The 12,672-nt window shown below is 41.0% G+C and overlaps 1 protein-coding gene across 1 annotated transcript; it reads right to left on the bottom strand.

Annotated features, from left to right (window-relative positions):
* Positions 1-4,350: 4,350 nt before the first annotated feature.
* On the bottom strand, positions 4,351-11,550 carry LOC127217936 (doublesex- and mab-3-related transcription factor C1-like). Its single transcript, XM_051178929.1, has 7 exons — positions 11,465-11,550; positions 8,034-8,191; positions 7,684-7,739; positions 7,239-7,375; positions 6,152-6,212; positions 5,853-5,982; positions 4,351-4,891 (listed from the first exon to the last, which is right to left on the bottom strand). The coding sequence occupies exons 1-7, from the start codon at positions 11,485-11,487 to the stop codon at positions 4,779-4,781; spliced, it is 678 nt and encodes a 225-aa protein (XP_051034886.1). The 5' UTR covers positions 11,488-11,550; the 3' UTR covers positions 4,351-4,778.
* Positions 11,551-12,672: the final 1,122 nt, after the last annotated feature.

Here is a 12,672-nt window from a genome sequence, read left to right as displayed (position 1 = left end):
GTATAGAAAGTCTTTTAGTTTTATGAGGTCAAGTGTTGGTCCTAATGCCTGAGCAAACAAAATCCTATTAAGAAAGTCCCTTCCTACACCTTGCCTATGTGTTCTTCTAGGCATTTCAGCATTTCATTAATTCAAAGATGACACCTAAACTTGGCTATGTTGTCCATGTGATGCTGGCTTTAAAGTCATGAAGAATATAAGATTAAGGGAGTTGTGAAATTTTCCTTCATGTTTTCAGACAGCCACTGAGCCCCAGGCAATATGTAGCAGTGGAGGCCTGAGAGGCCATTAAGCAAATCTGGAAAACTAAAGCATTGGTTGTGATGGGGATCCCAAGATGCTGGAGATGCCAGAACTATGAGACACCAGCCAATGAGAGATAAATACAGGGACCAGCCCCAGGAAGATTTTTATGATGCAGACAGAAAGTTGAAGGAGTAGGGCCATCTAAGCACTTTGAAATTAAAGTCATAACATCAGACATGAAACTATAGGATTTGACATTTATCCTGATGGGTTTTAGTCTTGCTTTGATCCAGTATTTCTTTACGCTGCTCCCATTCCTCCATTTTGGAATAGTAATGTACATTCTGTTCTCATATATATATATGAAACATGCAGTTTGTTTTTATTTTACAGGCGAGCAATTAAGAAATTACCTTTAGTCTCAGTAGACTTTGGATTTTTAAACAGTATTAAGACTGTACAAGATGTACAGACCTTTGAAACTGAACAAAATGCATTTTGCATCTGGGTATTGGTGGCACACACCTTTAATCCCAGCACTCAGGAGGCAGGGCAGGTGGATCTCTGCAAGTTCGAGGCCAGCCTGGTCTATAAAGTGAGTTCCAGTACAGTCAATGCCCCCCTAGTCTCAGGTATGTCAACAATTGTTCTCCAGAAGGTGGCACTATCTCTGTAGTTTTAGGAGGTGTGGCTTTGCTGGGAAAAATGTCACTGGGGTCAGTGTTTGAGAGTTTAAAAACTTGGGCCATTTCTAATTTGCTTTCTCTGTTTTCCTTATAGATCAAGGGGTGAGCCCTTAGTTTCCTGCCATGCCAACTGCTTCTGCCATGCTTCCCTGTCATAACAGACTCTTAACCCTCTGGAATGGCAAGCCAAAATAAACCCATTCTCCTCTAAGTTACCCTGGTCATAGCACTTTATCATAGCAACAGAAAAGTAATTAGTACAACTTATGTTATTGAAGGTTTGCTTGCATTTTCAATTTGTCTAGAGATGTTTAGGTGTTGCTTCTTGTAGATTTAGGGCCACAGCTTTATACAATCACTCTCATATGACATCAACAATCAAGTTCCTAAGACCCACTGAGATATCCAATGTTGCTCCAGTGAATAGACTGTGTCCCCTCTGTGCTCCCTGCCATACAATAGGGCACAGGCAGGCTCAGGCTCTTTTGTCTTGTTGGCCCCAAGATGGTGCATGAAACCCTATCAAGTATTCAGTTTATCAAATACCTAGTATGAGCCTGATGTCCAACTGTTTACCTCTGCATGGTCTTCATCTTGGAATTTTTTACTACCTGTCATTTTTAGAAGTGCTTGTGTATGGGTTGCTTCAGTGGAAAAAATGATCTGAATTACATGATCAACTGATGCTCAGTGAAGAATTCCAATTCTAGATATATCTGTTGCCTGGTTTCTTGGATTCCAAGGCTTCAAAATTGAATTAAAGCCAATAATTTATGTGCTTCACATGATTATAGTCAAACTGTGTAATGCAATCCTTTACTTTAGATATTTATTAATTCCCTATTATTCACTGCTCCATTCTCTTGTAATAGGTATGTAAGTGCCCATTTACATTTCTAATGTTTTGTTTGCCTGTGTTCTTCTGAAAGGAATATTTCTTATTGGTATGGATCTTAACCCACATATTGTGGTTCTATATATCTCAAATTGTTTTGTGTTTTGTTCTGCTTGCTTTACATAGGTATTAAGTTAATCATTCAAATTGTTCTTCCAGTTGTAGACAAAGTGATCAATAACCATACGTAGATATTTGTGAAGCTCACTTCAAAAGTAACACAATTGCTACACAATTTTGGAGAGTTGATGTAATAGTAAGTATTATGTAAATATAAAACTATTCTAAAATTGTTTATTTCAATTCATAAATTCAACTGTTTCCAAAGCAATGATTTCAAAAATCAAAGATGGCCTGATAAGAAAATAGCAGGAATATCTTTTTCATTTTGTTCTGAGAAAAGGCAGACAAATTTAAATTCAGCAATTCTTTTTTTCTTCTTCTTGTGCCATAATTATGTTGGGGCAATTTTTAGATAAATTTTAATTTTTGGATGATGTAATGTGCATTCTTTCCATGTGGTTTTCCAATGTGTCATACTAAGGCAGTACTGTCCCTCATCCAGTGGGCTTGGCACCCCTGTCAAAGGTCATTTAACCATATGGATAGGTATTTATTTCTGGTCACTATGGTATTCTCTTGGACAGCTTGCCTTTTATGTATGCCCAATACCAGAATAGTGTGATAATTGTAACTTTATACTGTGGTTTAAAATTAGAAAGTGTAAGACCTGAAAAGAAGACACCTGTTCTTGTAGAGGACCTGCATTTGATTCCCATCACCCACATGTTGGATCATAAACATCTGTAACTCCAGTACTAGGGGATCCCATACCCTCTTCTGAAGCTCCATGGACCCTAAACATATGCACACAATCAGGCAAAACACTCACACAGAAAATAAAATAAATAAAATAAAAAAGATCTAATAAAAATGAAATGAAAAACAAAAAGTATCAGATGTGAGTCTTCAAAATTCAACTTCCGTCTTCATTTTTCCTTGTTAATTTGAACATTGTTTTGATTGTGTTCTCTCTTAACTTACAAAACCCAGTTATGGTGATTTAAAAAATTTTTTTCTGATGTCCTTCCTTGTCCTGAGTTTCTTTCAGTGTAACTTCTGGAGTTTCAATGTTTGTAATTGGTGTGTGTGTGTCTTAGTGTTTTGTTAGGATTTGAGGGTTTAAATACAGCATTTTTCTAAGACTACACACTGGATTAATGTATAGAAAGACTGTTGCCAGTGGGACAGAGGCTCAGTCACCTGTATAACCTTTCCTACTTTCTTGTTTCCATGGTGCCTGCATTTAGACCTGCAGGTCTTAAATGCTGCTGGCCTGTTGTGAGGGGCTTCCAACTGCCAATCAATTTTCTTAAGCTTTCCAAATCAGGCAAGATAGGAACTTGGTTATCATCTAGCTGCTATACAACCAGAACATAGCCCAGTCTACCATGTCAGTCCCAGTACAGGGGCTGTGTCCCATATTTCTCCTGGCTGTTCTACATTATATATGGTAGAGATGGGGGCATAGAGAGACATTCTTGAGAATTTTCCTACACCCATAACTGGAATTCTTTCTTGTTTTTGTCATGGCCTATGTGCTGTGGCTTCTCAACTGACCTTTACACTTTTCATGGGTCTTGGAGTCCATGTATTCTTGACTATCATAATATGAATGCCACCTACTTTGGGAAATGTTCAACACATGGTATCTGTATAACTGGATGTCTTCTTCAAACTATATCTGAATATAAATCTTAACTAGATTTCAAATGAAAAGTTAAATTCTGATAATGAATTGATTTAAAAATTCATATAAGAATTGCACTCACCATACATACCTCTGTGCATTCAGAATGGGAAACATTGCCTAGTGATGCCTATAAATCCAGAAGGAATAACTCATCTATGGGATCAACACATGGCCAGATGCCATTGTATGCCAAGACCTTGGCTCTTCCTTACATACTCTTTCAGGAATACTTGACCTTAATCAGCTGTCAATGGGAATGAATGGACCTAGTGATCATTTATCTATGCAAATGGTCAAGGGAGTAGAAGAGAAATGAGATGTTCTTCAGTCTTGCTCCATATACTAATTGATTTTGCATATTGGCTTTACCATCAGATGGAGAGTCTCAAAATTCTGATTAACAGAGCATCAGGAAAAAGGAATACTAGAAATAGATATCACCATCAATCATGGAAGAAAAGAGGGAGAATGAGTGCATCCAACAAAGTCCTGTTGAAATTTCTCTCTTTCTGGTAAAGTCTCCATTTCTGAACTGTTTGAATATTATTAGAGGATATGGAACTTCATCCAGGGATGAAGGAGCCACTGAATACTGTTGACTTGGGTAGAAAATAAAGGGGCTGTGCAATTTTGAAAGTCACTGTGACTGATGATTTGCTCTTTTCAACCTCTTGCTTGATGCTTTAACACAACAATTTTTTAGCTAACTGGTTAACAGTCTTCTTTGATATTTACCATATGATGCTTAACAAACAACCCATACTACTTAGTGCCTTATAAAATTATTTATTTTTGGTAACACACAAATCTAGATGCATTGTGAAAATCCTCATGTTTCCACATACATATGTAAGTAAGTACAGTAGTGCACAGATAAATGTGCGAGTGCACACAAAGGAAAACACTGGCATTTGGTACCACTCAGAACCCCACTGATAAATTGATTGATCATATTAGATTGCACAAAGCATTTTATAAGACACATAAAAAGCCCCCAGCTTCCAAAGAAATAAGGGGTGGGGATAAAGAACATAGGAAAGCCAAGTAATTGCCCTACATCATAAAAAGGATCTGAAAGCTTATAAAATACCTGAATGCTTAAAAAACACATTAAGCACTTTGGACAGGAGCCATTTTGCAAGTTCAGAAACAGGAATCAAACAGGCAGTGCTGTAGCAAGGCCTCACAGTCTGGGTTCTTAGGTCAAGAGGGACATGCAATCCAGATGTCCAGAAGGCAGTGAACCAGAGCTGGCAGGCCGGGGTGACATAGAGGGGCTGGCCAGCTGCAGTCCCCTCTCTCCAGCAGGACCTGAAGACAGAATGACAAAGGCCAGAGTCAAATTACATGAATGTTATTGTCCTCAGCTCTCTCTGCACCTTTGTTGTATCTCACATGATCTCAGATTTGACAGCAAGACTAGGAATATACCAATCCCCATCAGAATTCCTTATCTCTAGTTTTAGCTCTACCATCCCTCAGGCACAACCAGCAATCCCTTTTGGTCAAACCTCGGGTTTCCAGACATGACCCTCATTGAGTCAAGGAAATTCTCTATCTCCTCACCCCACAGATTTGCTGGCCTACCTTGCATCACCTACTCTGCTAGACCTCAGTGACAATTAATCTCTCCAGCTTCATCAAATGCCTTTTGTTCCAACATGTCCACCCAGAGTGGCTTCCCACCCACAAATGAATCTCCATTTGGTGCTTTTGTTTGAGCAGTGGCCAGACTCCATCTCAGCCTCCCCAGCCATGTAATACTCCTCTGATCTCATGAAACCCTTCCTGTTTGGGTTGGCCTTTGAAATTCACTGGCAGAATTCAGCTTGATAAGGTTGTCCAGGATCCATATCTGCATGGGAAATGCCTTGAAATCATCATCATGATCTTGATCCATTTCAGACTCTTATCCCCTGTGTATGTCCTCCCAGCCCTCCTAACTCTGCAGTGGACTGGGACACAACTATGCATTGGAAGCCATTATACCCAGTTGTATTCCTTCTACTTGATATAATGTCTCCCTTGGAGCAAGACTATGCTACCTTAGGGACCTCGGTCTACCCGTTTCTTGATGTCAGGGCACTGAACAGTTTTTATAGCACAAAACATTTAGTAACCCGAAAATTCACTGAGTAGCCCCTAGGTACCATCTCTCAAGTCAACCTTAGGAACTTGAGTGTTTGGCTCCAAGGTAGTTAAAATCAAATATGAGTTCTTAGCTACCAACAGCTCATCATGCAGCTTCCCTTTGCCAAATATCCCTACATACCTGGAATGCCACAGGGCTGGTGACGTGTCTGTGAAGAATTTTTCAGAGCCAGCAGAGCTTCCGCAGCCTCCAGCATCTCCTGCCACTCCAAAGTAGCAGAAACCGAAGCCTGGTTGGAGGCACTGGGGCCCTATAGAGGAAAGAGTGGGAGAGAATGAAGACTTGGGAAATGTGTGTCCTCTTCTAGAACTGACCCTCTAGCACCCAATTTCCTCAGCTGTCCCCCTGCCCTGCCCAGTCCACTTGTGTTCACATCTCCAAAGCCTCCTATTGTTCTGAGTCCCATGTCTTTCCAGGACCTGTGGCTGCAGGAGCATAGGGTCAGCGGTGGCACAGGGCTGAAGAATCAGGCTTGGGCACCTGGAATAAGAGGAAGGGTCAGGGGATTAAAAATGTGCTCATAGAAATATACTACCATAGACAGAGTAGCAGGAATTTACAATACCAAGATTTAGAAATCCAAATGATTGCATGGATATTTATCCTTGGCCTTTGGACAAGTCCTTTCTATTGGCTGGCTAATTTTCCTTTCTGTCCCTCTTTTACCTTCATCTCTGAGACAATAGTTTATACTAGCTTTTTCCTTCCAGGGCTACAGTAAAACGAAGAAGAAGGAGAAGGAGAAGAAGAAGGAGGAGGAGAAGGAGAAGAAGAAGGAGGAGGAGAAGGAGAAGGAGAAGGAGGAGGAGGAGAAGAAGGAGAAGAAGAAGGAGGAGGAGAAGGAGAAGGAGGAGGAGGAGGAGAAGGAGAAGAAGAAGAAGAAGAAGAAGAAGAAGAAGAAGAAGAAGAAGAAGAAGAAGAAGAAGATGATGATGATGATGATGATGATGATGAATCACAGTGTCTGTGTTTTGGCCTGAAAGTAGCTGAAGGCATGTGAGTACCAACCCTTCTCACTGCCTGCATCTTTCCTCCACTTTACCCAATGACCTTTGGGCATGAAAGACAATTCAAGTTCACCTCTAGAAATTTTTCTGCTGTCCTTTGCCCATTCCCCTGAAGCTCTGTGGCCTCCTTATAATGTTCCCAGATTTAAAAAGGACCTTCCTTCTCCATCTTTCAAAAAGTAGTAACATTCTCAACAGTCTGATGCCCTACTATGTGATAGGCCTTGTGTTAGTTCTCTTTTCAGTGCTACAGATGTGGACTATGTACACAAACATGCTTGCTGGGAAACAGAGACTTGGAAAAACAGTCACTTGTCCAGACCTTCATGGATAGAAATTTTCCAAGCTGAGAGTGACATGCCCTTGCCATTTTCTTCTTCCCCAACTTATTTACCTCCTTTTTTCTGCTGTCATCCTCCTGCTGCTATCTCCCATGGCACTAAGCACAAGGCTGGAAACCCTCAAACATAGTACATTCCATATTCAATGTCCTACTCACATGCTTGGCAGGGCAGAGGACCCATAGGGCTCCCCAGAAAGGGAAACCGTCAGTTGTTGACCCATGGTCTCTGAAGTATATGGCAAAGAAGTTGGTTCTGGAGGCTGACTCAGAAGCACAGGCCCTTGAGGGCTCTCCTGAAGGGGCAGAGATCAAACATAAGGATCAGGCACCCGTATGTCCATCAAGAGAAAAAGGGTGAGTGTATTTTTGGAAGAATATAAGAACACAGAAGTTATAGCTGTGGAAACCTTGAAGATCATCCAACCTTACCTTTTAACTCTGATTTGAGAAGACTTAGGGCCAGGGAGAAGTGATTTTTTTCCCAGTGCCACAAGAGTAGTAATCATAGGGTTAGAAATGGAAACTGTCCTTGGGATATAGTCGAAAGGGTCTGGGCAATGGCTGATGGGAAAATCCCCCTTGGGCAACACACTCCTCTTACCTCCTGGGTTGCTGTATCAACCTGCGCCTGGAGCTGATGCACAGTGTTCTTTCCAGCTATAAAATAATAGTCACATTTGCGTTGAGACTTTCTTCCCTACCATCTCCTTTCTAAGATACCCCACATACATATTGAGATCTCATCTCATTATTGATCTTTTCTGCTCCCCAGTGCATTGCCAAATAATTCCTTCCTGTACACACTTGGAACTCAACAATGATTTTTTTTTTTATTATACACCAGAGAGTTCTTGCTGAAGGTCATACTGCAAGTCAGTGATGGGACTGGTGACAGAAATACTCATGCTCCCTCCCCAAGTTCGGGTACCTTATCTAGTGAAAGATACTTACTGAGAACTCCTTCTTCCACAGTCAATTTCTTGACATTCATGTGTGATTTAGGGGCAGTAGCCATAATCCTTCTCTGTCTTTGAATCAGGCGTCTCTTTATCTGTGTACTCTGCTGCTTCTTGGAGGCACTCAAAACAGACAAGGCCTTACGTAGTTCCCTAAAGTGGGGGGTGGGGATGGGGTGGAGGGTAAAGAAATAATATTAGTTACATATAGAAGTTGGATCACTTCATTTCCTAGACACTGTACACAGGAAAAGAAGGCATCATTTTGACACTCCCAAGACTTGAAGAGGCAGAAGTGCTTTTATCCCCTTATTTGGACATGCAATCTGCTGCTGTGTTGGGACTAAGTTATACCAGTCGCCATAACTTGCCTCATTGAAATGTCATACATTATTCATTGGCTCAGCATATGCCTCAAGCATAATTGTGTACAATGAAGAAAATGCTACAGCAATCTGACAGGAACTTTTTAGAAAGTAAAAGAACTTTACTATTTATTTAATTTATTCAACATTACTTTTATGAAGAAAAAAGGATGGTACAGGAAGAATTACCAGCCAGTATTCCTCATGAACAAAGATGTAAACCTCTCTCATGAAATTTTAGCAGTTTGAATAAAAGAATGTATGAAAAATACCCAATGTCAAGCATAGTTTACCCTAGGATTGCAAGACAAATTCCTTTTAAATACCAGTACAAAAGCTGGGTCTAGTGGCATAAGCCTATATCCCAGCATTTAGAAAGTTCAGACAACTGTATTTCAACAGCATTCAGGTCAGCTTTGGCTACACAGGGAATTTCAAAATAACTTGGGCTAGAGTGAGACCTTGTCTCAAAAAAAAATCCACCAATGAGGGGTGGAGAGATTGGCTTAGCCAATGAATTTTACTGTATTATTGGGACAAAATAAAAGAACAGCAGTTACCGAGATGTGTGACAAAAAAAGACATTTAACAACATAAAAGCCCACTCATGATAAGTATGAAATTAAAAATTTGGCAATGTAAGAGCACAAGGGAATCTCATTAATCCAATAAAGTAGATCTACCAAAAATCACTACCAGAAAAATAATTCGCTACTCTATAAATAATTCTTTTATTAATATTTATATTCTTAGTATTATTTTTTATAATTTTCATTTAGCAGTCAGGGTGATGGATTAGTTATGACATTTTCACATATGTTTAGCATTGTACTTTACTCATATATACTTCCATTGCCCTCCATTACTAATTTTCTACCCAGTCCTCTGCTTACCCAAAATGGTTCCTCTTCTACTTTTATGTAACACACACATATGCACGTCTACATGTATAATTGAATGTAGACTCTGCACATGGGGAAAATGTGATATTCACATTTATTTTCCTTCATTACTGTCTTGTTTCCACCACCCTTTAGTTTCTTTTTTCCCTAAATACAGTGTCTTTTACTTGGATGTAGTATGTCTATATACATGCATACACAAATTAAATTGTGTTAATGGGAGAAAATATGTGATACTGAAAAGACAGGACACTACAAGTAAACATTTAGAAATTAGCCAGAATGTCTCTCTATAGAGATTCTAAACATGCACACACTAAACTTTAGCCCATGGCTGGCACATAGGAACAAAACTTCAAAAAAAGAAAAAAAAAAACAGATTTAGATTGGAAGGAAGTAAATGACTGTCCTTTAGTCATGTACTTTTAGTATAATATTTTTATTAATTCTTGGAAAATTTCCTATATGTATACAATATATTTTGATCATATTCTACCTAAATCCTTCCCAAGTTTCTCCTAAACCTCCTAAATCTCCTAAATCTCCGCCTATGTCCTGTTTTTTATATACTATTTTTATCAAACTTATGAGAATTAATACAATGCATTTTAATATATTCACACCCCATACCTCCCCTAACTCTTCCTATGTCTTCTATCTACCTTCCCACCCCCTCCGAACTCTGTGTCCACTTTATTTTTCTTTAACAATCCACCAACATGAACTTGAAATCCAACTGTAGGGCCATCCACAGGAGCATGGCTGATTCACCAAGGGCACAGTTTTTGAGAAAACCAATTCTCCCTAATCCTCAAATCTATAAACTTTCCATAACTCTTCAGGTAATGTGGAGACTCATGGCCCTCTTCCGCAACCATGCTACATTATTGACTGGCTTGATGGTCTGAAGGTTATGTGTTATGAGATCAAAAATACAATGGCTTTGTCACAGGCAGAAGACACAGTTTTGCCCTGGCATTTCCTGAATTTGGTGCCTTACACTCTCCATGACTCCTCCTTCACAAAGTTCTATGAACTTGATGTGGGGGGGGGGTAGAAGGAGTGGGAGGAGAGTGGGGGGGAGGGAGGCATATGATATAGATATCTCATTTATAGCACCACACTCCATAGACAATGTTTTCAGCACTTTGACCAATTGTGAACTGCTTAGTAAATTGCATTACTTTGAACAACAACAAAAAATCTCTGGATCAACTTCCTGTAAAAGTGACATAATATTTAATACAAGGAATATTCTACATTGCAGATAAGAGTCATCAGTAAACGTTAGAAATGCTGTACAAGTTATTTGAATAGAAAAATGTTTTATGCACAATCCCACTAAAATTCAATATATAAGAAAAAATTGGCTGGTGGCTCAAAGTGTTCATTAACATTGAATTAATAACAAAGTATATTATGCCCAATGATCAAAACACTCAAAGAACAAACAAAAAAGTTCAGGATTTCTGCTCTCAGTAATCATCAATAAAAGGAAAAGTTATTGTTCAAAAAGTTCTATAGCAATACATAAGACACAAAATGGCTGACGACATTTGGAATAGGACAAAGATGGAGGACTGCTCTCCTGAAATTCATTATCATCCTACAACTTGGTAGTAAACACCACAACATGGAGTAACCTAAGGACAGGACACACACACCTGTGAAATCAAAGGAAGGCCACAAATAACACTACAAAGGCTCTACGAAAAGGCACAAGAAAAAAGTGTATGCTCTCAAGGAAAAACTGAAAAAGCAAACAAAGACCCATGGCTCCAGCAGCTTACAAGATGAAACCCAAAATGAATCACAATACTAAGAGTAAACCTATGTCTGGACCCCTAAGTCTGTCCTGCACATTGTAGAAGCTAACCGGACCCCCAAATACTTTCCATCATTCACCAGAAGCAGATGCTCGGGAGCAGGTATGAAGGAAACCTAGGAAGAGCAAAGCCCTCAGAGAGAAAAACTGGTGTCCAGGCCTTATGGCCTCAGGGCACCATGGCCTCCCATGGTTCTAGGCTTTTAGGGAACATTTGGACCACGCACTATGTAAGGACATGAAAAAAACATCACAATTCTAAATAATCAGGGCACCCACAGCCAGGCCTCGTAAGCACCTTTGTCTGTGCAAACCCCACGGGAGGGGAACTCACCGTGTACCCGAAGACCTCTGCATTGTCAGTTCAGCCAACAGAACTTGTGTTCAGGATGCTGAGCTGGCCAGAATGAGATGAAAAGCAAAGGGAAAACAAATAAAGTTCTGAGGGGCGGGACTTAGGACGAGTCCATGCACCAGAAATGTATCCACTGATTGAACACAATGTACTAGACTGAAGCAGGGAGGAACCATGGGCAAAAGCAATGGGGCTCAGGATGTGGAGGGGCAGGGCTGGGGATATAGAGGGGACAGGCCTCAAGCTCTGCACCAACCATAGTGTGCAGCTCAGAAGATCTCTACAGAGAACACCTGGTGCGGGGTATCACTGGTGCCATCACACACTTTAGAGGAACTATGGTATTCCTTCCCTTCTTCACACCTCCTGGGCAGGTGAATCTCACTTTTATGTGGTCTGGAACATCCTCTAGGGGGCTGAGGTTTGGTCAGGGATGGTCTGCCCACTTCTCCATCCTCGGCACCTCAACCAGCAGTGCAGATGCCCATCACAGTAGCCGAATGGGGTAATGGACAGCAGCCATGAGGAGACTGCAAAATGACGCCTCACCCCTCTTTCTCAGACCCCGAGAAACCCACTATACTTCCAGAGAGATGTTGTCTTTGCTCACGCCATGGAGAACTCATCCAATGGCTCGAGAGGCACCAGGGCAGCTGCTCCTCCAAGAAGGACCTGGAAGGGCCGGTTCCAGAGAGCCCTGGCACGTATGTCTAAGTTCTTCAGGTGAGGGCTCTGAGCCAGCCCAGCTCTCTCACCACTCACACCAAGCCGGGCTGGCCCCCTGGCTCTCCATCAGAGAGCACCCAGCCCTTCCCTCCATCCCCACAGGGCTTCTGAGGGTCCTCTTGTCGTTCTGTTTCCTTCTTAGGAGAGGGTGCTGGGCAGGCCGAGGCTGAGCACACGGGAGTCAGAGACAATGGGCCATGGCTGTGAGCAAGACCTTCTGCTACCCAGGCCCCTGCTTTCCTAAGAATCTTGTTCAGTGAAGTCGAAATAAACGCCTGCCTGCTTTACAGTGTTTTGGCTTCGTGTATTTCCTTCTTAATCCACACTGACATCAATTTAAGTTTTGTTGGGGATGATATTTAGGTGATGGCTTGGGACACCTAGGAGGGCAGAGCAAATATCTTAACAATACTCCAAGGGCATCATGTTCCCGTTGGAGGTAATGATGCTGGCTGTGAGGG

Source organism: Phodopus roborovskii, unplaced genomic scaffold, assembly GCF_943737965.1.
Source record: "Phodopus roborovskii unplaced genomic scaffold, PHOROB, whole genome shotgun sequence".
Lineage (NCBI taxonomy): Eukaryota > Metazoa > Chordata > Mammalia > Rodentia > Cricetidae > Phodopus > Phodopus roborovskii.
This window is presented reverse-complemented; position numbering and strand designations above follow the sequence as displayed.